The sequence below is a fragment of the Pseudopodoces humilis genome, chromosome 3 (assembly GCF_049639895.1).
Source record: "Pseudopodoces humilis isolate 2021_Gansu_Grassland_sample_001 chromosome 3, ASM4963989v1, whole genome shotgun sequence".
Taxonomy (NCBI): Eukaryota; Metazoa; Chordata; class Aves; order Passeriformes; family Paridae; genus Pseudopodoces; species Pseudopodoces humilis.
The window spans coordinates 112,189,902-112,215,547 of record NC_142202.1 but is presented as its reverse complement, the minus strand read 5'-3'; the positions used below and the strand labels follow the sequence as shown (position 1 = coordinate 112,215,547).

Sequence of the window (25,646 nt, the reverse complement as noted above, 5' to 3'; positions counted from 1 at the left end):
TGAGGATAAAGGGCAAGGCTGAAGAAGTCTGATGATAGAAAAGATGAAGTGGCTAAATGTGCTCCCCAGTGAATTGTTCAAAAGCACAATTTAGGAGCAGTAATTTGGAGACTGAGGGAGCTGAGTAGAATTGGTGCAGTGAGTCTAAAAGAGTTATGGGAAAAGCAAGAACAAACCACTCTGATATTCAACAACTGACAGATACAGGAGGAGAGGACAGGAACCTTGGCTGGAAGGGCCACCTGGAGGGCTGCAGTCCAGTGTCTCAACATCAGCACAAGGTCAGGTCTGTGCCTTGTGCCTTGCAAATCCTTGGATCTATCTGTGGTTTCAGCAGTTTGAGGCAGAGCAGAATAAACTTTATTTGTCCTACTCCAAATAATTTAACCTAGCAAGAGTTTTGCTTTATTCATGATGGAAGAGCACTAAACTATGAGTACTAAACTGGCATCCACTGAGGAGTGAAGAGTCAGGGCAGGCAAAATGAGCAGGTGTGTCTTGTGTGTGGCTGAAAGAACAAGCAACACAGGACAGAAAGGACTCTTTACCTTGAAGCCAAGAAGCAACACAGCTCCTCCTGACATAGTTTTGACATTGTAATACAGTGATTGATTAATCCAAAATAGCTGGAACTGTCCCATAAATAATGTGAGCAAGTGTGTCATGGCTAGACAGGAAAGGTTAAGAGCTTCCCACATGTTCATTTCACCGTTTTGCATTTGACTTTGGTTCAGGGGAGAAAACTCCAGTTGACAAACCTCCTTTAAAGTACAGGAGCATAAAGAGTTGGGCAGCTGCAGGTGCTCTGCACATGCTCCATGGGCTGGTGAGAACAGGGAATGCCATTTCCAGGGCAAGGGGGAATCTAAATACCTTTGCATTGGCATTTCTTTGAAGAGAACTCTGAAAAATACCCAGTCCCTTTAATGCCACACTGCATTAAAACGCTGCAGCACTTTCCTCTCTTACAGATTAAAGCACAGGCTCTCAAAATATTTGCTCAAGGAGGGTCCCATGCCAAGTTCGACACAGGACTGAGATGTGTAGCAAAGATCCTCTGTAATATCACACATTTGGGCAGCTTTGCAGCCCACATACTGAGATTTGCAGAATCCAGGGGGTTCATGGATCCTGCTGGGATCTCTGGTTAAAGACACCAGGGAGAAGCATGGCTCCTCTCAGGTTAAGGTCTCATTCACATCCAACTCCAATAAGCACATCTGGTTCTGAGAGGACACAACTGGTGAGAACCCCAGATCTGACAGACCTGTGCTCAAATTCCTCAGGCAGTCAGGCTTTCCTGTCACCTCACCTGGCATCTGATGACAAAGTCAGCTCTCTGTCACCCCACGTCATGTCAATAACACACATTTGAGTTTCAGAGGTGTTTGGATATCATGGTAATGGACTCCTAATCTCTAATGCTACAACTGTGAGTACTACAGAGATAAAGACTTTGCAGTGGCAGCCACATTCCTCCTCGCATTTCTGACTTATTTCCACAACTCTCTGCAGGACACCTGGTTTGCAGAGGAGATCAATTACTTGCCCAAGTCCATGTGCTCAGGCCAATCCTTGCTCTAAGGGGTGTTCAGTCACCTCACCGACAAGATTGATTGGATTTAAATCCAAGTGTTTGCTCCAATTCCACTGGGCCATCAGGGGTCAAATCTGACATCCTCTCTTATTGAGTTTGAGTCATTTTAGTGCCGACATTCTGGAGGTGCTTGGGGAATTCCAGGTTGTGACCTGCAATTTGGCTGTTCATTCCCAGGGTCTGCTATCAGCAGACAAAGCTGCCACATCCCAGGGGAAGGCTGATTCCTGCCACGCTAAAGAACCTCCTAAGCCTTTGTTCAATCACCTCATTTTGCTACTTGTTCCTCTCTCAATTTGCTTTTTTTTCGGGGGGGGTGGGAAAAAGCAAATGCAAAGAAATTCTGTCTGTACCTGGATTTCCAAAATTTGCTGGATCTGTTCAAAATCTATTACTGCACCAGTTGTTGCAGGCAGCAGTTGCATTATGGAAAGGGACAAAAACTGACTTTCACACTGATCCCTCTGAGGGCATCTGTTGCCTCTCTACAGCAGATCCTGAACTCCACGTTCTTGCAGAACAAGGCACACATTGTCTATTCCTTTCCTCTTCTCTCCATGAAATAACAAATCATAGGAAGTGCTGGACAAACTGCTTTAACTTCACTAGGTCTCTTAGGAAACTCCCTTTTCCAATTGTATTTTCCTCCTCTTAACCAAGCCTTCCCTGAACCCAGAATGTTCCTCACTTGTTTCCTTGTGGATCAAAGTTACTAAACAGCTTTTGAGAAAACTCCTACTGCTTCCCATCACTGAGAGTGACTCATTCCCACCTTTCCAACTGCTAATTTTTGTCATTTATTCCATTTACACAAAACATGTCACCCTAACTGAATATCCAATTTCGTCTAAAAACCTGGGAAAACACAACTTTGTAGCAGGGCATAGAAAGGAGATCTCAGGATTCTCTTCTAGATTCTGTTTTTGGTTCTCTGCTGCTCCAATCCCATGCCCAGCTGCACTGCCCTTCTATTTATTTAACTTTTAAAAGGGAACAATTATGCCATGCAGGCAACTAACAAGGGCTGCTAACTGCTGTTTTTCTTAGTCTGTGCTCTAAAGAACAGCCTAAGAAGATGGTGGTTAAACAGGACTTGCTGGGCCCACACACTCCATCTCAGTTACCCATTTATCTCATCTTGCATGAAGAAGCCAGAAAGATGACAGATATGTGACCTCACTTGTGCTGAGCAGTTGCAGCAATACTTTACTGAAGCTTAGAATAAATTATCTAGAAAAACCAATCAATAAATCCATAAAATGTCTTCCGTCTACTGAGCCAAAGGACGTTATTTTGATAAAGAGAATTTTTAAGTGAACAAAGTCTATTTATGATATCAGATGATGCTGTTCATTTGTACCCATCCCCTCCCTCCTTCCAATACACCATTTCAGGCAGAGCACTCCAACTGCAACCCAAGAAGATGCAGACTAAGTGCTGACAGGCCACAGAACTCACCTCTGGACCAGAGGCAGTGGGAGGAAATTGAGGGTAGACGTCATATCCAGCCCACAGTCCAGCATGATGGTGGTGGATTTGAACTTGAGCACGTTGCATGGCAAGGTTGGATGTCCTGACAGGCAGTACTGGAAGAAGGAGGAGAAGTTACTCAGGACCCTTCAGAACATGACCCTTCCCTGTGTGCTGGGCACTGGTGACGCCACACCTCAAATCCTGTGTCCAGCTCTGGGCCCCTCACTGCAAGGACATTGGGGCTGGAGCGTGTCCAGGGAACGGAACGGAGCTGGGGAAGGGTCTGGAGCACCAGGAGGGGCTGAGGGAGCTGGGAAAGGGGCTCAGCCTGGAGAAAAGGAGGCTCAGGGGGACGTTCTGGCTCTGCACTCCCTGACAGGAGGGGGCAGCTGGGGGTGCGGGAGTCAGGCTCTTCTCCCAGGGAAAAGGGACAGGATGAGAGGAAATTGTGCCAGGGGAGGTTTAGGTTTGACATCAGGAGGAATTTCTTCAAGGAAAGGGTGGTCAGGCATTGGGAGGGGCTTCCCAGGGGGGGGTTTGAATTCCCCATCACTGGAGGTGTCAAAGGAATGACTGGATGTGGCACTCAGTGACGAGGTGAGGTCAGTCACAGATTGGACTCGATCGTGGAGGTCTTTTCTAACCTCTGTGATTCTGTGAACAGAGTTTACAAACTGCCTTTCCCCCCTTGTTTTTAAACACATTTCCTTACACACCATAATAAAACATGATTTCCCATTAATCTGTGTCCCACAGCTGTGTGTTGAGATTTCCCCATGTCATGGTATTAAGGGTCAGATTTACTTCAGACAGTTTTTCTGACCCTAAGGGTTGAGTGGATGGCAAAGCTCTTCTCTCCGATTCAGAACACATGCAAAATCTCTTTTTTTCCTTGCAATCACCTATTTCCCCCAAAACCCCAGCAAATCAGCTTCTTCCAAGCTCAGTCCTCCTGACAAAACTTGGCTAGAAAATTTGAAAATGACTCGAGTTGGACAGTGAAGCAGAGAAGCCCTGCAGGAACACAAGTTTTTATTTTGGTAAGAAACCTGCCCCAACAACCCCTGCACAGGTGTAGCAGCTCTGGGGCAAGTTCTCACCTACTTTTTGTCTAGCTAAACACAAACAGGAAGCAGCAGGGACTGGGCATCCCCACCTGAATGGAAGGGTTTGTATATCCAAATCCCAAAGGCTTTGCAAGCTTAATGAGCCGGTGAGCAGGTGATGTAGGGGGCACTTGAGCATCATTGAGATGCAGCCACCTCCTGTCTGGAGTGACAAACATTTAACGAGGCACGGGAGCTTTGAGGGAGAACAGAACAGAAAGGTCAGCTTTAAAATGTGGGATTAGAGACAAATGTCTGAGCGGGAGCGTGGCCACCTCTGCAGGAGGGTTCCTTTGCTCCGAGGAGGGATTTTGCATCTCCAGCCTCCCAAGTCTGGGCACCTGGCAGCACAGCCATGCTCAGGTCAAACTGGAGCTTTTAAATTCAAGTTTTTGTCAATGAAGATGAAAAATACTACTTGTTTGGCCGTGCACTGTACTAAAAACAGCCTTTTTGTAAGTCATTTATCCGTTAAGCTTGTGTTCTATACTTCCCTCTACAAAGTGGGAAAAAGGGAGATTAATAATTTCATTTTCTACCTCTTCTCACAATAATGTTAACACAGAACTGTAACTGTCTGGATTAACAGCCCTCAAGAAGGCTATTTACATACATTCCTCAAAAACCTGCTTTAAACTATATTTAAATAGTTAAACCGACTAAGCCCCAAATATTAAATTTAAAATATCACAGAGAGTTTTGTTTTAAATTCACAAAGCTTTAATTATTAAGGAATTACATCACACTTTGCCTTTCTTTTAGTAAAGTTTAAAAAAACATGTAAAGCCAAGCTGGTGAAGGAGTGAGGAATTCAGTTGGTTTATTCACAAATGTAACACACTCACATGAAATTAAGTTCTCACCAGACCAGAACTTTGACAAATGAAGCTATAAATTGAAGTAAATAGAAAGAAATGAAGGGAAAAATAAGTTCTATTTTTGTAGCTTTTAAACTATTGGTAATTTAAAAAGGCAATGAAATATCACCACTTTTATCAGCAAAACATTTTCTTGCCTGTTTTTATAATCATGAGTAGTATCACGACCCTGACATCTATGGGCTAACTGGAAAATCCTCCTTTTTTCCTTCTTTAAAAGCAGTTAAAATCATCTCTCTCTGTGGCTGTCATGCTGTGGTAAATGGATTCCTGGGAGTCAATGGATTCTTTCTACCAGATTCAAACAAAGTGACAGAAAAATAAAAAGCAATTCATATTTTCTGTACAGCTGTTTGCACAGGTGACATTGCTGGGCCTGCACCTCTGTTAGAATTTTAGACTGGGAATCCAGGAATGGGAGTGTTTGCACTATGTGTGTCTCTACACACATTATAAATGGGATAATTTCCTCACAGTTTGTATTTGTTACTGTTTAAAACAGAGCCAGAACTTTCAGTCACGTTCCTGACTGGACTAAAATGTAAGTTTTTTGTCCCAATATTTGTTTGCTTCCAGCTTTATTCTCTTATGGATAAAGGCTGGTACAGCCAACACACAAAGGTGCCTCATCTCCTAACTCCAAAAGTCATGTAAAAAAAGACACAAAACACACAAAAATAAATACGCCCAGCTCAGCTCACAGATTTCCTGGCAGGATTTGCAAATGCGATGAAAGTTTGGCAGTGAGGCACAAAGGGCCCAGGTTGAGGGGCTGATTCCAGATTCTCAGGGCCTGGGAGAAGAAGGTTCTCCACAGACATCCCATTCCCACTGAGCATCTCATGGAGGGCAGAGTGACAGAGGACAGAGATAGTGGCTCAAACTTGCGGCTCCAAAACATTCAGAGTTGTGCAGGTTAAAGGCAGAGCTTGGAATTCCAAGTGTAGCCAAGAAATCCTGCAGTGCATTCCTCCAGTATTAGCATCACATGCCAGCTTAAAATCTGGGGGGAAAAGAGCACTGAGATTTGCCTGAGCCAAAGCACATTTGAGTTTGTGGGCGTCTGACGTTTCCACTGGATTCTGAATCAGGTCTGGAGTCAGAATCCCAGAATGGTTTGGGTTGGAAGTGACCTTGAAGCTCATCTTATCCCAACCCCTCTGGACAGGGAACATTCCACTAGTCCCTCACCTCTACCCTGTTCTTCCAAATTCAACCCAAATCTATGAGAAAAGAGGATGAAAAGCATCTGACTCCTCTCCTCACAATCCCAAATTCAGACACATCTCCAGAAAGATATGTGGTGCAGAATCTCATAATTCTCAGTACCTGAATTTAAAAATAAGTCTAAAAATGCTCCAATACAGAGTCCAGACAGTTTGCATTCCCCCTCCCTATCCCTATGCAAGACTCTAAACATTAAAAGAGCTCTGCATTTTCACTGGGGTCTTTATTTAAAGGTTTCCCAGTTTGCTTTTCCCCACTGAACTCTATCAGCCTCTACAATCACACCCAGAAGTGCTTGACTTTGCAGTGTTTGTCCCACTGGTAAAACTCATCCCTGCACAGATCCTTATCACACAAGTAAGATTAAGCAGGATCAAGCTCCTTGACCACCTGCCTCTGGAAATAATTGGACACACTTCCATGGAGAGTGGTTTCCTAAAAGTCTAAAAACAGCCCAGAATCCACATTTACTTCTATGAAGCTTTATAATAACACACTGCTCAGTCTCAAAACCAAGAGACAATTTTAAATTGAATAATGGTGCTACTTCAGATTAAATACATCTGATATTATGCTCAGGTATGTCGAAAACTGCTTGGGTTTTCACCTCCAGACCGAGAACTGCAGCACATTATGTGAAACTGAAATTCTTCCTGGAAACCAAAGCAGTGCCTGAATCCAAGGTCTCTAGGAAAGTTAAACAGTTCAAAAGAGGAGACCAATATCATGGGTCATGTACTTTCTGACAGAAGACTGTAATATCAAAACCAAAATCCTTGTAAGAAGCAAGGTACACCCTTGGCAAAGCTGTTCCAGGCTGATTTTTTTTTATTAGTATCTCCCTATATTATCACACTGCAGATGGAAAACGTCTTTATCACAAACCACAGGGATTTATTCATGTTCCTAGCAGAGCCCAGCAGAAGCCACACGTGCAGGGGGAAAGCTCCACGCCAGACTCATGTTTAAAGCTAGGAAAGCTGAGAAACATTTTCTCCTCCTCCTCCAGAAGCCTACTAAGATTTGATCCCACCCAACGCCTCAAACCTGGGCAACGGCCCCCCCTAACCCTCCCCACCCAGGGCCGACCCCCGCCTTCCCCCACACCTCAGGGCCGACTCCCGTCCCTCCCTCAGCCCCTCCCCGCCCCAGTATCTCCCCTTTATCCCTCAATCCCCACCCCGACTCCCTCAGGATCACCTCTCCCCCTTTTCCCTCAGCCCACCACCCTCCAGCGCCTCAGTTTCCCCTCACGCTCGGCGAGGCTGAGACTGCGCAGCCCGCAGGCGACGTCGGGAGTTCCCCCCCCGCCGCCTGGGGAAGGCCAAGCTCCCTCCCCGCCCTCACGGCCCCCCGCCCCGGGCACTCACCAGCTTCATCGCGTCCCCCGGTTCTATTTACCGGGACAATCCTACCCTCCTTCCTGCCCGCCCCGCTGCGCTCCGGGGCATCATGGGCATTGTAGTTTCGCCGGCCCCCCGCCCTAGATAACGTCATGGCCGCCCGAGGCACGCCGGGAGTTGTAGTCCGCTCCGACCTCAGCTCCGCCGCCCCATTGGCGCGCCACGTACCCGCGGCACGCTGGGAATTGTAGTCTCGGAGCAGCGGGTCTCCCCGTCACCCTGGGGAGGGGGGAACTACAAGTCCCAGGGTCTCACAGCTGCAGCAGGTGGGGGCTCGGATGTTGATATCAACATGGCGCTTGTCAGACAGACAAAGACAGTCGGTCTGGTGTGATTGAGCCAAAAAAAAAAAAAAAAACCAAAAAAAGAGAGAGGGAGCGGCAGGAGGAGCGCCAGGCGGGGAGGGGGCTGTGTCCTCGGGGGGCGTGGGGGGGCTGAGGGATTTCCTCCCCCCTATTGTTCTCGTCCCTCCGCGCCCCCCGTTAATCCCCTCTCAATCTGGGGCGGGGGGACCCCCCCAGTCCCGCCGGTCCATGGTGAGGCGGAGGCGCCGGCAGCACCCAGAGGTGAGTGTCGAGGGAGAATACGGGGGGGGAGCGGCGGTGGCGAGGGGAGGGGGCGGGCGGGTGGGTGGGCTGGAGGGAGGGAGGGCAGCGGGAAGGGGTCTCCCCTCCGCCGGCACCGCCGGGAGTCGCGCCGAGCCGGAGAGCGGGATGTGCGTGAGGAGGCAGCCGGGGGCGGGCAGGGGTGGGCAGGGGCAGCCCCTCAGCCCGGGCGGCAGAGTTGGAGCCGCGGCTTTGGGGGGCTCCGCGGGTGCCCCCGGATCGGGGGAGGAGGAAGAGGAGGAGGAAGGTGTCCCCGGGAGGCTGCAGCGGGAGGGCAGGGCACCATTGGGGTTCGCTGTTCCTGCCATTTGTATATTTATTTTGATTCCTCCCATCTCCCGGCTGTGGGGCACGGAGTGACGGCCGCGGAGCCCCCTCAGCCTGGGTGGGTGCTGCGGTTTGGGGGTGTTCGGATGTTGTTCGCCGCGGAGTTTTGGGGTAGGCTGGTGCGACCCCCGGCGCTCCCTGTCCCGGGGACCCCCGAGGACGGCAGGGGAAAGAGGGACCGACTCCTCAGGGATGGAGCCGGGCACGGAGCCTTCTCACTCTGCCGGTGAGCTCTGCCCTGGCTGGGGCTGTGTGAGGGCTTCGGGGGCTCCTTTTCGGCAGCTTTGTGCCGGTGGAGGTCGAGAAACGGGGCTCAGGGGTGCCCCAAACCCCGCCGGCTCCCAGGGCTGCGAGATCTCTAGCAGCTCCCGCGGCTTCGGGAGGTTTTCGGGGAGGGCAAAGGCGTGAAACACGAAGGGTGTATGTTTGCTGGAGAGTTTAACATGGGAACGGGTGGGGGAGGAGGAGGACCCGGAGGGAAGTCATTCCCAAAATGTGCGAGGAGAGCTTGGGTGGGGTGTCAGACGCTTGTTTGTTTTGTACTTCTTAGGAAGAGGTGGGGAGCGGGGGTGGGGGGTAAATGCTTTTGTGTCCCGTGTCCGGGATGGTTTTGGGTCAGAACGGTTTGCCCGCAGGAGCGGTCGGGGAAGCGGTAGAGAATTCTGCTGGAGTGTTTGCCTCAGCTTCGGGGTTAAAACAAAACAAGAGGCGAGTGTATTTAGGTGTAGAATACACACCCGAGGCGGACCCCGCCGACTTCTTCGACCTCAGTTTTGTCTGATGGATTCTTTTTTTTTTTTTGTTATTTTTTTTCCCCTAGTTGGTGGAGTGTTTCTTGGTATGTTTGCAGACCACTTCTTCGGAAGCATTTTGTTCTTTGCGATAGGTCTGGAAAAGCTTTGGTTGGATGTACTGTTTTTGCCCCAGTTCTTTCGTGTTAGGGACGAAAAAAAATGCTCTTTTGGGGGTGGGGAAGGAAGAAGGAAGAGGAAATGAAGGTTTAAGCATGTTCGTGGAGTCGGGTCTGTCTCAATTTGTTCAAGTAACACTGGGAGCATGGTTCGGTAGCTTTTAAGTACAAAACGTTTATGAACAAAAAACTGGAGATTTAAACTTTGTAGGGAGGAAAGCTTTAAAGTGATGGCCAGGGAACGCAGATCTGGGAGACGCTACCTACGTCCCCCTGCTTCAAACTAGTGGGGATGGAGGGAAGGAAAGAAAGAAAACACTGGGGGAAATTACCCCTACAATTTGCATGAATGATGCCATGTAAAATACCGGAGTGAGGAATTGTGCTCTGCAGACGATTTGTGGGCTGGCGAAAGCCTGAAGTGCCTGCTCGGGTCCCGTGATATGACTCGCTCATTTCTGCAGGGCTCATCAGGTACAGACTCTGCTTCCTTCCTGGGATGGTGCAGCTGGCATTTGATTTCCTCCATGGATGGGAGAGGAGGAGTCCTGTGCAGTTTTTTTCCCCGAGATGATTGCATTTTCTTTGGCCTTGCTGTACCCTGCCTCATTAGTAGGAACTGCATCTATACTTATTTACCATTATACCATGTCCCTTGGGAAGCGGGGTGTAGTTTGGAGTAGGTATATATGGATTTATCACTCCTAACATTTTTTTCCTTCCATCATGCTGAGACTAAATCTGTCAGCAGCAGAGAACAAACTTAATTTATTTCTGCGTTTCGCTTCTCCCTTTTTACCATTTCTCTTCCGACCTGCTAAGAAAACATCTCTGAGATGGAGAGAGGGGAGAAGGAAGAAAGGGCCAGAAAATGTTGTCTGTGCAGGGATGCATTTGTTATCTGCAAGTCCGGGGAGCATTGGGCTGGGGAAGGGCAGGGTTTGTTTCTGCACGTGAAAACTGGGGTTTGGGAATGTTCTTTTTCCCTCCTGTAAAGATTGTTCTTTAGCCCTGTGACGGGCACAACTTTTTCTGTCTGGTTGACAGAATTACCCAACGAGCCTGGGCAGGAGGCTGGGAACAAGGAACTTGTGTTTCGTTCTGTGCTGCCTGTTCTTCCTCCCCTCGTTCACTTAACAGCAGTGCAAGCACCAGAACAGGCATCAGCATTTTTACTCCTGTGTCATCCCACTGTTCCGAGCAGGTCTAGACGACATTGTGGTATGCAGGCTGCCAGCTGGGTTACAGGAATGCTGCCTAGGTGAAACGGCAGGATTTTTAAGGAAGGGTAGGGAAATCTGGGAGAAAATCCTGTGCGAATGAAGCCTGGTTATCTTTAGAAGTGCTTCACTGAGCGGTGTCAAGCAGCTCCCTGGGTTTATTGACCTTTCTGGACAACGTGCATCTCTCTAGCATTGTGATTCTGACAATTCCGTGGAATCTGTAGCTGGTGTCAGCTGCAGGAAGCTTATTTTTAAGGCAGTTTCTGTGTGGGTCTTACTGGTCTCTTACAAAGGGATATTAAAAGTTGATAGCTGTGCAGTGTTTTGTAAACAAAATTATTATTAAGTGTTTACTTTTTAGTGATAATCCATAGGTTCATGGGAGTGTTTGGTATATTTTTTCATTGCTGTCTGGATTTGGGAAAAGAGTGAGGCTCTGACATTAATTTTTAAAACTAACTTACTTTTTAATAAAATGCATTTTTATTAAGGAACTGTCAGGTATTGTTCTGTCGTTAACTTTTAGGACTGTTCTTTTTGTGTTGTGTGTCAGTGGGGCAGGGGTGAAATTTTGGTCTTTGGGTGGAGAATTGGGAGAATCAATGAAACTGAACCATGAGGGAGGAGGAAGCTGTACTGTTCCTTATACCAAGGGGTCTGGGAAGGTGTTTGGTTGTATATGTTACAAAACAAATGAATTTTCAGGAAACAACAGCACACTTTAATCTAAAAAAAACAACTTGTGCTTCACAGTGATTTCTGTGCAGAGCATTTAAGGACATTACAGAATGACAGGCTACAATATTGGCATCTGTAGCGAATCTTTTTCATCTGCAAAGTTCTAGAATTTGAAATCAAAATACTGTCAGCTTAAGAATCTTATTGCAAAAAACAGATGCCTTTGTTCCTCCTGTCGATAACTTCATGCAGCTTTGGTTCTAAAGTCCCCGAAGTTGATTTCATGTTACACTGATTTTAGCAGAGTGGGGATTGGATTCTGCATACATGTCCTCGTGGGACTGGGCTTTAATTATACCTATCCTGATAATATGATCTTGTGAGTTATCAATGTAGTGAGACCAATACTGTGATTACAGCAGGATTTTTAGGACATAATGAGGAGAATTTGATTTTTTTTGAGGAAGGAGGCAGTCATTCTAACTCGGAACCCTAAAGCTGGTTTTATTTGTAAGGTTAGTAACAAACTGTATTTTAGCATTCTAATATTCCTGTATTGACTAAAGCTTCCTTCTGACTTGTATTAAATTAGGATGGCTGGGTAGCAAAGTGTACTAAGAGTTTGTATCTGAGCACTCTGTCATGCAGATGGGTTGGTTCTGTGGTAGCTGTGAATGCAATTCCCAGGGTTAATGCTAAAGATAAGTGTTTTGACAAATGCTTTTAATTTGGGGAACAATACAAGCAAGAATGACAGGATATGAAAAGAAAGTGCTATTTTTCGTCTCGCAGGTGGCATACCAAGGTGTGGAGGGATCAGCTTGCCCAGGTTCCTACGGGGAGTCTGCGGCAGAACTCGCAATCAGTCTGTGATCTCAAGGGTTTGTCAGGGCTTTAATCAGTTTTTCTTCCTCCCCTTCATTAATTGGCTAAGTTTGACATTTTGAAAATAGCATCTAGAGATTATTTCTCTTTTCTCCAGTTTCAGACTTTATCGCCTGAAGTTTGTTTTGTTTTTTTTTCATTTTCAGTCAAGCCTTGAAAACACAAGGTTGGAAAACTTGATCTGAGCAGCACCTCCCTGACATATGATACTATCTCCAAACAGCCCCTGACAAGTGAACCCTCTCATTGAAATCATGTGAGGAATTTTATTACTCAACTCTGAAGATCTTCTGGGGGAAAGGAGGTTGCAAACTATTAACTATGTGGTCTTCATTGCAAGTTGGCAGATAAAACGCTCTTATGTACTTGAGGCTGTCATGTGGTCCACAGCCAGAAGTAGAGAATCAACTTTGTAGTTGCTGACCAAATGAAAATTTCATCTTGTCACTGTGAGAAACACATTGGTTTTTGTGTTGTGCCTGCAGATTTCCAGTGAATATATCCCTTTCTTTAAACGTGCTCTTGGTTATATCCTTCTCATCTCAGCTGGGCGCTTACACAGCATTAGCCTGTGGTCATATGAGCATGTGGAGAAGCTTTTATCCTTGATAACCTTAAAAAGTCTGTTGGGTTTGGGCAGCTCCTGTTCTTTGCTGTTGCAGTTGGTTTTAGCAGAGGTTTGTGGTTGGTGCAGGCTGCCTGTGTGACACTGCCGAGCGCAGGGCTCATGTCACAGTCCCGGAGCCGCTGCTGTGACAATTACGGCGTCGTAAAGCCCAACCTAATCAAGGCTGATCGATTTATGGCCGTAGCTCCTGTGCTGGCTGGAGCAGCGTGGCTCCAGTGGCTCCTACTCGCTCACTCTGGCTGAGCCACTGCCCTCCTTTGCTGTTCCATGTCAAAACAGTACTTCATACCTCTGTAAATCTCTACAGGTGCTTGACAGAGGTATTGGTGTTTTACAAATTGCGAAACTGAGGCACAAGGCCGTATGAGGTCATGGTCTGAGGCAGCAGCACTTCAACATAGGTGTCTCCTCATCTGTTGCACTTTCTATCTGTGATATATTGATATATAGTAACCATATGCGGAATTTATTTGCTGGTCATCTGATGTGGTCATTAAGAATATCTAAGTCCAGAGATTATTTTTTATGGTGATGGGAGGATTTCCCACTGACTTCTGTGGCTTGACACTTCTCATCCTTACTTATTCAATTATTTTACTTGCTTTTAAATCCATTATATTCCACCTCCCATCAGGTCAAAAGCAAACTTTCTCCCAAGACTGTGAGGGATTCCTTTCTTGTACTGCTTTTCTTCTGCTTCATTTAATAGGATTTTTTTGGTGTTGTACTTCTACCTCAAGAATGCACAGGCGTGTTTGTCACTTGTTTTACTTCAGTCCTATGTTAATGCAGACACCAGCAGGTTGAGCAACTGCTGTTTTAATGTGCTTTATTAAGAATTAAAAGAAATAATCTGTAACTGGTTATTCTGCCTGTCTTAGTGGAGGTTTCCCTTTCCCAGCTGTAAATCAAAGCTGCATGCAGAGTCTGAAGTTAAAGTCTGCTCTTAAAACAGGGAACTGCCGTAGTGCTCCTGACAGAGTGAGCTCTGCTTTATCTTCCTGTGCGGCCAACCAGGAGCTGTGGAAGGTCACTTCCCTTTTTCCTACAGAATTCCACTCTGAACGTTCACTTCATCATCTCTTGGTTTGAGTGCAGTTACCAGCCTGAAACTCATTAGCAAGCAAAGCCCTTCCAGCAGGTTGTACATGAATACACCCAAATCACTTTAGTAATACAGCTCGACAAAGACCCCACTTGGTGTGTGTGTGTCCATGGAGTGCTGGCAGGTAATGCTTCCAGTCTCCATTTGCCCAATGGGTGGAGTGTTGCTTCCAGGGAAGAGTTTCTTATAGCCTGAGGAAACAAATTTTCACACCTGCCTCACGCATAGAGGTGGCATTTTTTTTTTTGTTCTCCATATGTACAAGTTATATTTTAAGCTTTATTAAATTTACATGAATCCCGTTCACTGCTGTGGTGGTAGATGAGATTTTAATGTTGGGTTAAGGAAGGAGTTTACAAGCCAGGCATAAAAATTCTATTAATTATATTTGGCTCTGCCCCTCAGTTGAATCTTGCTTGTCCTGAGTTCCCAGTACCTGTCTTCTCCCCACTTCTGAACTTTATATCTAAGAAGCTGTTTTTTCTTTTCACTTTCTTAGAATTTCAAAGTTCAACAGCAGGATAACTACCACTGAAACTACTGAAACTACACTGAAATAGTGTAGGCTACTCTTTCAGTGGCCTTGTGAACAGCCAGTTTTGTTCTTCTGATAAGCCTTTGCCCTATCAGTTGGGAAGTGCAGCATATAGTCATTTCCTGCATTTTGAGCTGCCTGTTCCTTCTGAGCTCTGAGGCGAACACTGAATCTGCTTTTTGTTCTTGCCATGGCACTGTAATACTGATGGCAGCAGAAAGCAGTTAGTTAGTTCATCAAATACAAGTGCTCTTCCTGCTTGGATATTTATTCTGACCTTTACTTTGGACATTTTCTCTGCCATGATCAGATTCTCTGATTACAATGTCAGCTTTCACCAGAAATCTTTTAGTGATTTAACTGGCAGCATTTGGGGGTGTGCAGTAGCTCTGACATGGAAGTGGTGCTTGAGTGCTGGAAAGTTTTTCCTGGCAATGAAATTTCCTTTCTAGGCTCTAGCAGCATAGGTTTTATTTTATGACCTAGGGCAAACTTTCTGACTTGCCTGTGTTCCAGTGTGGAATATGGAAATAATCTTTTCAGGGCTATTGAGATGCTTTTATGTTTAAAAAGTATTGGAGATTCTTGGCTGGCTGTCAATGGGTGCTGCTGCTCTTGGGAGTATAACCTGGGTGTCAGAGGTGTAGTTACCCAGAATGAGAACTGGTTTTTTAAGCTAATACTGACTTTTCATGCCTCAGGTGGGAGCTGATCAGAGTTTGCCCAAGTAAATTGCATTACATGTGGTTTCCAGACATCATAGCTGATTATTCCCTGTCTATTTCATGGGAGCTCCATCTGTGGTGGAGCGGTGCTGTTTAATGGTAAGTCTGAAAAAGAGGGAACTTGCTGAACTTGAAACTTATTCCTCCTCCTTTAATTTCCTGGTCCACAGAAGTTGAGTGATGTTAACATATTGGAGATTCATAAAATTTAAGGCGAGAACTGATAATTAAATTGCCTTCCCTGATATGTTTTATATGCTTTGTATCACAGGCCTTTAAATTTTAATCATTTACTCTGAAACTGAGATCAGTAAATGATGTTTGGCTAAAAACAATTTGAAAGCTTTCCAGCCCTGAGTGTCCATCACTGGTAATTTCAGGCTCATCACTTCTCTTGGTAGTTATAAGTGGCTGATTTCTAATTTGAATTAGTCTAAGTTCTGCCGCTGGTTCTTGTTAGGATTTTCCTGACAAGATTAGAGCCCTTTAGTATCCAGGACTTTCTTGCCATGAAGGTACTTACACTCTGTAATCAAGTTACTTGATAGATAAGGAAACGGAGTTGAGCTTTTAAGTCTCACTCTGAGGCATTTTCTCCAGCACTCAGATCATCTGGTGATTCTTCATGGTCTCCATTTATTTTTAACATGGTGGAGACCAAAAAAAGTGCCTGTTCCAGCCTGTGCCTGATCCATACCAAATTCTGAGGTGCCTTCAGCTCTTTTTGCTGCAGAGCCATTGAAACAGTTCCCAGCAGACCTTTTGCATAGGGAAATCCTGCTCATGAGCCTCACTGCCCCAGCACTGACATTCTTTACTCAAGTAAGTCTGCCATTTGGTAGTTACAGTCTGCATTTTTTAGATTATAAATTAGCCTTTGTATTCTGATGGGTTTGGCTTTCCTGAGCTAACTTAAGGCAGGTTTTTGGCCTCCTTTCTCCTGCTGTCCTTTCCTCCCAGTAGTGTCCTGTTGTGCTACAGTCCTGGTGTCACTCAGAGATTTTTATCTGCAGTGATAAAAATGTTGAACTGCATCAGACCTTAAATTTAGTGACAAAAAAAAATTAGCATGATGCAATCCCAGGAAGTAGATTAAGAACTGGCTGACTGACAGCTCTCGGATACGGAGCAGCCGATGTGGGTTTCCACCAGAACCAGAGTACGCTCTGTGCGTGTACTTGACTCTGCAATACTACATTTGTAATCTCAAAAGAACAAAGTTAGTCCTTTATCGAGACATTTGCCATTAAAACGTGCTGACTGGCACTACTGGTGTCCTTGTTCTTGTAATTCTTTACTGGGAAAACAGATTTTTCTTTTCCTGTTCTTTGCCTGGATGGATCCCCAGCTTACAGCTTTGCAGATTCTGTCCACCTCCTCGTTGAGGATTGGTGAAATAGGAACGTCCACCTGGCCTGGGGTGAAAGGCCTCTTTGGTGCATGGGTTTTAGGCTGATTTAAATGTTTCTCTGCTAATGGATTTTCTGGGAATCATCTTTTGTTTGCTGGTGAATTTTCATGTGACAAAGGCATGTTGCCCCAGTTGACAGAAAACTGCACTCTCCATGGTTTTTCCTTCCACGAGGAAGCTACTGGGGTTTAAATTTTATTACTAGTGCTGTGTTTGTTTTTCAAGATACCTGGAGTCTTGCACTTTGGTTATTAAGAAAAACATCCCAAGGCCTTTTGTTTCTGGGTGTCCTCAAGTGTAAAATGGCAGTGCTTTTGGGGTGTTTGTGGTGCATCTGCTGCCAGATCCCGTGGCATTGTGGAAGCGATGAAGTTCCCAACCTTTACAAGCGGAACCTTTACTTCTGAAGACACTCGTGAATTACCCTTCAGTTCATGGGCATTATTCCCATAAATACTGGTGTCACTCCTCTGTCACACTCAAGGAAATTCTGATTTATTCATAGCACTGTGCCTTCTTGCTTTTTTGTTAAAAATGCAGCTGCCTTTGCTTGCTGGCTGTTCCCTTGAATTTCCCTTTTCCTGTCCCAAACTGATTTAGCTTTTACTCCCTCCGTGTTGCAGCTGTAATCAGCAGTGTACAGGAATGTTGTCTTCTGCAGGAGAGGCAGTATTTTTGCTATTGGTTTTTAGGATCCTGGATAATATGGAACCTTGAAACCAAACCTTATTTAAATACCACTAACAGGAAGAAGTAAAATGTGTGGTGTTTTAGGTTGGTTTTTTTTTGTGTGTGTTTTTAAGGATTTGCTCCCTGAGAAAGTCCCTATTTTGAAACCTGCAAATTCCAGGCAGATAAGCTGCAGGGAGGTCGGGTGAGTATCTAAAGTTTGGGATGACTGCTTCCTTTCTGGCTATCGGGTGGGAAGCTGGCCACAGCGATAGGCTTTGAGGAAAGATTGGGAACAGAGAAGAAAGGGGAGAGCACTGAGGTACAGGATCTTGGAGGCTGGGAAACACTGTGGAAGAAACTGTGCCATTTGTACTCCTGCAGTCCGAGGTGTGGAACACAAGCGATGGGGACCCAGCGCTGTGGAGTTCTGGTGGACAGGGATATTTCATGTCATGGCAGCCTTTGAGCTGAGCCAGCAGCTCTCCTGCCTCCTGGTTAAATCAGGATCTGATTTTCCTGTTCCTCTGCTGTCTTCTTGCAGGAGTTGTTTATTGACTGAAATTGTTTCCATATGGCTGCAATGTAGAGCTTGATTACATTAAACGTGGTGCTTTCCTGTGGCACTGCAGTGCTATGGAAAGATCATCCCTCCCTCTCTCCCCTTCCTCCATAAAACCTTGGGGTTGGAACATGGAGCTTGTTCAGTTATTATCATCTTTCCCCTCTGAGGCTTGTAAAACGGGAAAACTGGGATCCAGATCTTTTTTGGGTCGTTGTATTTGATTGCTTAGGTGGGTTACTTTGGCGTATAAATGACTCATAAAATAGTTAAGATTAAAGTGGCAGCAGTGCTGGAGCTGGGCCTTCAGAGTTTTAAACACTGAACAAGCAGAAAAGAATCTCTGCTTCCAAAGAGGTTTGGGACAGTCCATTTGGATTGTATTTGTTGACACTAATGATCAATTTAGATGCTGCTCCAAACAGGTGTTAAAATTCCTGTACTCTGGATGTTGGAAGGCAGATTCCCTGCTTATCTGGAGCCTGGAGGCTGTGTCCAGTTTGTGGGAAACAGATCTGTTTAATGGCAAATGGATGCATCTGTATCTTTGATAAGAATAAAAGCTGATTGTTGGCTAAGTTGGCTGATAAAACCAGCAATGAAGCATCTCTACCTTTTCTTTGTAATTACACCTAAACTTGAGCTTATAACCTGAATTCAAAATCTGATTTTTTTGTTAAAATAAAAGTTTTCTATTTAAATAGATTAAAATATTTAAATGCCTTTTTCTAAAGCCTAGGCCTTATGCTGTAATGCCTCTGTTTCTTGTAATGGACTCCAGCACAGCCTCAGCATTGTATTTCTACTGCAAATAAATCAAGTCAAACGAGTCAAAACAACCAGTGGAGTGGTGGTTGTCACTCTTGGCTGAGCACATGGAACCAGAATCTGATTTTGACTGAGGTAGCCTCTTCGGCATATGCATAGAGAATATTTCCTTTATTTCTGTGTATTCAGATAGTTCTTATCACAGCCTATTTAATTCAAAACTGAGAAACCATTTGGGAACTGTAAATGCCGAAATACTTGTTTTCCTCCCCTAACATAAGGTGGAAAAAAGAACAATGAGGGAGGAGATTCACTAATACTGAAATCTTTCCGTGGAGGACACAGCAAGGTTCAGTTCATTTAATAAAGAGAATTCATTTGTTTTCACTAAAGCATTTTAAAATGCAAACCATGTTTCTGTAACCCTTTTATGCATCCTGCACCTATGATGTATCATTCAAGATTAATAAAACTGTAATACATAAAAGCTGGCATTTTAAAATTGTTTTATAAACAGTCTGGCTAACAACCCAGGGTGGAAACTGGAATGCAGGTATGCTGCTCTTCAGGCCCATGCCTGGCTAGAGGATGAAGCTCCAGGGTTTGGTTTTTTTTTTTAATTTAGTGGAAAATGACAGCTTTAAGGGAAGGTTTAAGCCCAGAGCATGGGGTATCCATGTTCAGGGTGGTGTTGGTCACTCCAACCCAGAGAAAAGCTCAGTGAACGTCCCTCAATAAATGTCCCTCCTAATTTAGCGGTGTCTGACTCATGAGCTGGCAGGTAAAAGGGAGACAGTGATCATGGAGTTGTCCTGGCGATCTCCTCTGCTTGTCCTTAAAGGAATTGCTGCTGTCCAGTGCTTGGAGAAAAGGATGTGGGCGCTTTCTCCAAATTGGGATAGTGCAGGTCTTAAAATTGTGGGATCTGCCTCCCTTTAGCCCACACTGAGACACCACATTCAGGGAGGGTGGATTTAAACCATTCCATTCTGCTTTGTGTATCAACACTGCTACTTCTTCAGCATTTCCAGTATCAGGAGGAATTTCCTCATGGAAAGGGTTGTCAGGCACTGGAAGGCGCTGCCCAGGGAGCTTTGGAGTCTCCATCCCTGGACGTGTCCCTGAAAGGCCTGGATGTGGCACTCAGAGTTCTGGGCTGGTGACAAGGTGGGGATTGGTCACACGTTGGACCTGGTGATCTCAGAGGTCTTTTTCAACCCAAATGATTCTGAGATATTTTTGGTTTTTGTGGATTCTTTGATGGTTGGCTTGTAGACATTGTGAGGAGAGAACTTCTTGCAAAAAGCTGGGGATCCTGCAGCTGTATGCCTGCAGATCCTGATTTATCTTGAAAACTTTCTCCTCCCTCCCTGTTTTGCAAAACACTGTGGGAAAGGTAGGCTGAAGAAACCTGAGTTTCCTTCTGTCCCTCACACAACCCAGTTGCTACATGGGAGCAGAAATTAAGACAAGGACATTTAATTTTAAGTGTTGTCATCCTCACAGAAAATCACAATTTATCTTTCCTTCTCCCTGGCACAGAGCTTGTCTGTGCTACTTCTCACATATCAGAGCTGCTTTCTGCTTCTTGCACACTGTGTGACCAGCTAAAACAAAAATAAAACTTCACTGCTTTGAGCCCCTCCAGAGCTGCCTTCAAGGAGCAGCTTTACACCACAGAAGTTTAGTTGGTTTGTCAGTTACTTTTCAGTGATTTCCAGAACTGCTGAAACACAATGAGTTGGTGAAGACTGTCTTGTGTATTTTGTGTGAGCTCAGACATTTGAATATGGAGTAGGTGAGTAGTAAATATCTGAAATTTCCATTAAATTTTGATATCTTTAAGGGATGAGTCCTTAAAATAAGCTCTTACTGGCGTTAGAGGCGGTGGGATTGCTCTCTGTTGGCTCTCACAAGAGCTGAACTGGAACTTTATTGTGGATATTTTGTTTTTAATTAGCAGATCACTGAGTTCTAGGTCCTTTCATATTTAAGAATAATTAATTCTCCATTGTTTTTGCTTCTGACAGACTTTTACTGAACCTTCCAGAGGAGACATTGGCACTCCCTCCAGTTGTATGATGAAACAATTTACTATGAGCAGCCTTCCCCCACCCCTCATGGCAGAAATTTGCCTCTGGTGTCCTCCTGAGTGCTGCTTCCCAGCTCTGCTTTATGGTCTCCATCTCTTCCACATAAAACCTACACAGGGATGGGATTGAAACACTCAAACTCCCCTTGCCCACTCCTTAAAAATTCCACAGCGCTGGCCTTCCAGTGAGCACCGTGTGTTAAATGTCCTGCAAATCACTGGATGAAGAGGATGATCCTTCAGTTTTCTTCTAATGAGAATGACTTCTGAGAAGGCTGTAGGCTCAGGGCCATGCTGCCATTGCAGTATTATCAGTACATTTTGGCTGCAAATGTGATTTCTTTTTTCTTTAATATTAAAGGGAGGGGTTATGACTTCTGAGCTATAATTGTGTGGAGACATTGCTTGGGCAGACCTCCTAAACTCCCCTGCATTAATTTGGATTTGCTGGATACGAGCTCTGTGCTCTTACAGCCACTGAGGAGAGTCTTGGACCATGACTGGTGTTTGCAGAAAGCAAAGAAATGGCAAATTACGTGTTTTGGAGTTTATCTTGCCTGTTTTCCCTGCTACTGCTGATGGTCTTTCTTTTGTATCCATTCCTGTATCATTTGCAGTCACAGTTTTAAACTTAGACCCAGTTTTGGCTGAACTTTTTGGTTTTGGCCTTAGTCAGCCACCAAGCAAAAGTGATTTAGCAACCTTCCCTCAGGTTTCAGAAGCCACCCTGCTGGGCTGTGCCTACCCCAGGGCTCTGAGGCTGCTGGGCTTTGTAGGAAAATGTATTTTTGTAGTCCAGTCATTACTCCAGCACCAACCTAAATCCAGGTGGATCATCATGTTCCTGCACAGTTATTTTTGGAGTGAGTTGCGCTGGAAAATTGCACTTAATGTGGGGGTTAGACTGGACAAGCTCAAGAGGTGCTGTTCAACCTCTGCAGTTCTGTGGTCTGTGCAAAGGGGGAACTCAAACTGATAATTTTCATGGAGATGCATCCTTGTGCTTTTCATCCTGTCCTCTGTTCTCTCTCTCTCTCTCTCTCTCTCTCTCTCTCTCTCTCTCTCTCTCCTTATTTTTGAAAAGGGGAGCTTGTAAGGTGTTTTGCTGTAGTTCTTAAAAACATGCAACTCTTCCTGGATTGAACACTGTGGCTGGCACAGGGGAAACTTAGAATGCAATTGTTTAGTTTGCATTTTACATGGTAGACTTTGAAATTGGGGATTGAGTGAGGCTCCTGTTTTGCTGCTCTTTTTCTTCAGAGCAGCAATGGTACAAAAATAAGGGGGCATATGTCCTGAGAGTGTTGGTTAGGGCTGGTTCTGAGCTGCACCATCAAAGGGCTGTGCAGGTTTTTAACTACATTTGGGCAGCTATAAAGTAATGTTTATGCAAGAATTGCAAAACTCAGCATAGGAACTGAGCTCAATTCAAATCAGGTGTAAAAAATGTGCTCTTGGGATCAGATCAGTAGTTTGCCTTGTCTCTGGCACAAGGCTGAATAATGCAGTGGTGAGTGCTGAGGAGAGCCTGGAAGAAAAAAGCAAACATTTGATCCCTCCCCAGCACATCCTTGCAGCCATCCTCTCACTATGTGCTGCAGGTGATCTGGATATTCTCCATATCCCCCCTTTTCTACCCAAAGGGAGCTCCAGATGTGTTTGATCCCAAATGGGGATTGTCCATTGTAGTGTTTTCCCCTGCTGAATGTCCCATACCTGGAGGCCAGGTAGCCCTTGTGAAGGGAGGTGCTATTAGCTCAGTTCCTAGTGAGCAAGTGTCCTTAATTTCTAATTTAAGTCACCTTATTAGCTTGTTTTATTCTTTTTGTTGTCTTTTTCTTTTAATCTTTGTTCAGTCCTGTGCCACTTTAAGCATGAACAAATACAGTATTTAAACTCTGTGAGCTGGATAGTGAATCCTTCCCATTCCCATAGTCACCAATATGTTCACAGGGCTGTTTAATAACTCTTGTACTTGGTTCACACGGAATCACTTGGGAGAACATGGATATCTGTGTAACTTCATGATCTGACTGGAATAGGAAGTAGTTTTTCTGGAAGTGATTTGGGGAGTGTTCAGAGTTCTGAGCCAGCAAGACCCTGCAAGTGCTCATCCCTGGCAGGGAAGGACACAGCTTGGATTTCTGATGGATCAACATCCAGAAAAACATACCTGGCTGTGTCCAGAGTGGCACAAACCCTGTGGAATGAGGGCAGGGAATGGTTTCTTTTCCATTTTGGGTACTCTCCAAACATCTCTCACACTCTCAGTTACTGTTTAACTCCGCTCTGTGTACTCTTCATATACAGGGACTAAGTCTGCTGTCATTTAGAAAATGAAGGTTTTTTCTGACCTGTCAGTGCCTTTTTGGTGTGGTGTGATTGCTATTTGCCTGTCATTTCTTTACCTTGTAAAGCTGTCTCCAGTGTATGCAGTTTTATATCCCATTAGCTCACTCTTTCTCATCTTATCACAGAGCACTGTAATCATCTGTCCTCTTGCTACCCCTAAATACTGGCTTTAAATACTGTTTTCTACAAACCTTCCTCATGAAAACTGCCTCTGTGTGACACTTTCCTTGCATGCAGTGCTATATGTAAGACTTGAAGAAGGAATTTAATATTTATTTTATTGTAATTTTTTTTTTCTAGGTAATATATTTGATAGTTGTGCTTTTTGGAGCCTCCTAATTTACCTAAAAGGTTATTTATTGTAGGGGATGTGTTAACACACTGTTTCAAGTGTTGTACAACAGTGGTGATTCTTTAGTGAGGGGGGAAGGAGCTGAAAACAAAGGAAGTTCTGTCAGTTACATCACTGAAAGCACAAGGGTTAATTTTTTTTTTTTTGCCAGTTGTTAAGTCTGTTTCCTGCTTTTACTTTAATGTCTGCATATAAAAAGATTTTGGTTTCTTTGTCCCTTTGCACTTGAACTAGAAACTGTAATCTATTTGTGGTGCATCGTAGAGAAGTTATTTTTTTAGTACTTTTGGTTTAACAGTTTCTCTGTAGAGAAAAAAAACAGATTGAGACATCCTTCCAGTGAAATACAAAATGAGAGGATTGTGATATCTGAATTTAGCAATGCCTTGCTAATAGGATCAAAGATGACAAACCAGATTGAATAGTCCCTTATCCCTCTGTTTTGGAGAGAGCCAGGCTGAAGAGAATAATCTACAAATAAATGGCTGGGAATGACATTTGCATTTCTCCTTGTAAGAAGTTGGTAACAGTTCTACAAGGAATGGATTGGAAATGAGTTTTCTTAACCTGTAATGAGTAGGGAGCTTAAATTTCATTGCTGCTGAGGATTTCTAGCCAAAGATTTCTGTTTTACAGCTGTTATTAAAAATTTATGGGGCAGCTCGAGATCAAAGCAAATATATATTCTCTTTATTATGTAAACTTGGTTTTGTGCAACATATGCATTGCATCTATATAGTTTAGGCAGGATTTTTTGTTCTAGCAAAGGCAAACAGTCTTTACACGGTGCAGTTATATTCCAGTGACTAATGGTGGTCTGATTCTCTTCTTCATTCCTTTTATTTTACTTTTTTTTTGGTGTTCCACATAAGTCAGGTTTCCCACTGGTGTGCTGAAGGACTTCCTTGGACTACCTTTAACTTCTTAAAGCCCAGACCTGAAAATATTTATATAGTGATATTTAACCTTATGGGGTAGATTTCCTCACAGTCTGGGCTTTAGGCTACAAGTGGTTTTCAGGAAGGGGGTGGCTGGCTTTTGTGCCATACTCCAGGTACCAGGCTCCTTATAAATGCATTCTGTTCATTCTTATCTCTTCTCTCAATATCTTCTTCTTGCCCTCCATTCCCACCTTGCTGCATATGAAAGCAAGCTGTCAATATTAGCATATTTTATCAGATTTTTAGAGTGAGGTGTTGTTTTATGTGTTAGTTTTGAGAATATGCTTTTTCTGAATCTCTAATTTTACCAGGACCTGCAATCTCATTTTCAAAGTCAAAGTTTAGACATGAGCCCTGATGGTTTTAGTTGGAGAAGACAACTGGGAATACCTAAAAAAACAGCATCATTAAGGTTGGAAAAGAGGAAAGAGATCGAGTCCAAGCTGTGACTGATCCCCACCTTGTCACCCAGCCCAGAGCACTGAGTGCCATGTCCAGGCCTTGCTTGGACACCTCCAGGGATGGGAACTCCAAACTTCCCTGGGCAGCGCCTTCCAGCTCTTTCCATGAGGAAATTCCTCCTGATGTCCACCTGGCACCGCTTGTGGCTCTGTCCTGTTGCTGTGTCATGGCTTCTGAAGAGCTGTGGTTGCTGTACTCAAGAAGCTTGTAGAGATTCACACATTCCAGTTCTTTTTTGGTTTGTGTTCCTTGTATCCCTCTTCTGTTCCATGTTCCCTGGTGGTCTCTGAGTTCTCACGTGAGCCGCTGCTTTTTGCACTTACTGGGGTTTGTGTGCACAGCTTTGGGTGTACCTGAGCCTTTGGTGTGTGCTGTTACTTTAAAGCATTGATAAAAAGGCTGTGGAATAAGGGAGGGGGGGAAGGAAGGCAAAAATCTGAAAAGCTGCTGAATCTTTAAGATTAATCAGCCTGGTTTAAATAGCAAGCAAAGCTACAAACAGCCTTTTCTACCCAGTGTACTTTCTTCCATTGCTTTTGCAAAGCTGTCTCTCCAGGGGAAGATTTCAAGCTCCATAAGACTTGTGTTTTTGTATTAGTGTCAGGACAAGGGCTGAGATTATTTGTGTGAATATGTACAAACAATTCCATTACCTGGGGTTCCTTTCATGCTTTCTCCCCGCTGGAATTACGGCCTCATATTGCATGATGGTGTATCTATTCCTGTTCGTAC

At 44.6% G+C, this 25,646-nt stretch overlaps 2 protein-coding genes across 12 annotated transcripts in view; one reads left to right on the top strand and one right to left on the bottom strand.

The window, feature by feature from the left end:
- The window catches only part of INTS9 (integrator complex subunit 9), a 60,702-nt gene extending 52,956 nt beyond the window's left edge, over positions 1-7,746 (bottom strand). Inside the window, exons 1-2 of the mRNA XM_014257626.2 lie at positions 7,652-7,746; positions 3,056-3,183 (exon numbers count right to left, since the gene is read on the bottom strand). Coding sequence (XP_014113101.2) covers positions 3,056-3,183; positions 7,652-7,660 — 137 coding nt within the window. The 5' untranslated portion in view covers positions 7,661-7,746. The remainder of the gene's footprint in view (positions 1-3,055; positions 3,184-7,651) is intronic.
- A 253-nt stretch (positions 7,747-7,999) lies between these two features.
- The window catches only part of HMBOX1 (homeobox containing 1), a 117,351-nt gene continuing 99,704 nt past the window's right edge, over positions 8,000-25,646 (top strand). For 6 of the 11 annotated variants that reach the window (XM_088052336.1, XM_088052340.1, XM_014257642.2 and 3 more), the window contains exon 1: positions 8,000-8,250. The gene's annotated coding sequence lies outside the window, so the exon portion shown is untranslated. Of the gene's footprint in view, positions 8,251-12,231; positions 12,293-12,458; positions 12,569-25,646 lie in introns of those variants that run through there. The other 5 variants (XM_088052338.1, XM_088052335.1, XM_014257643.2 and 2 more) reach the window with 2 other exon arrangements.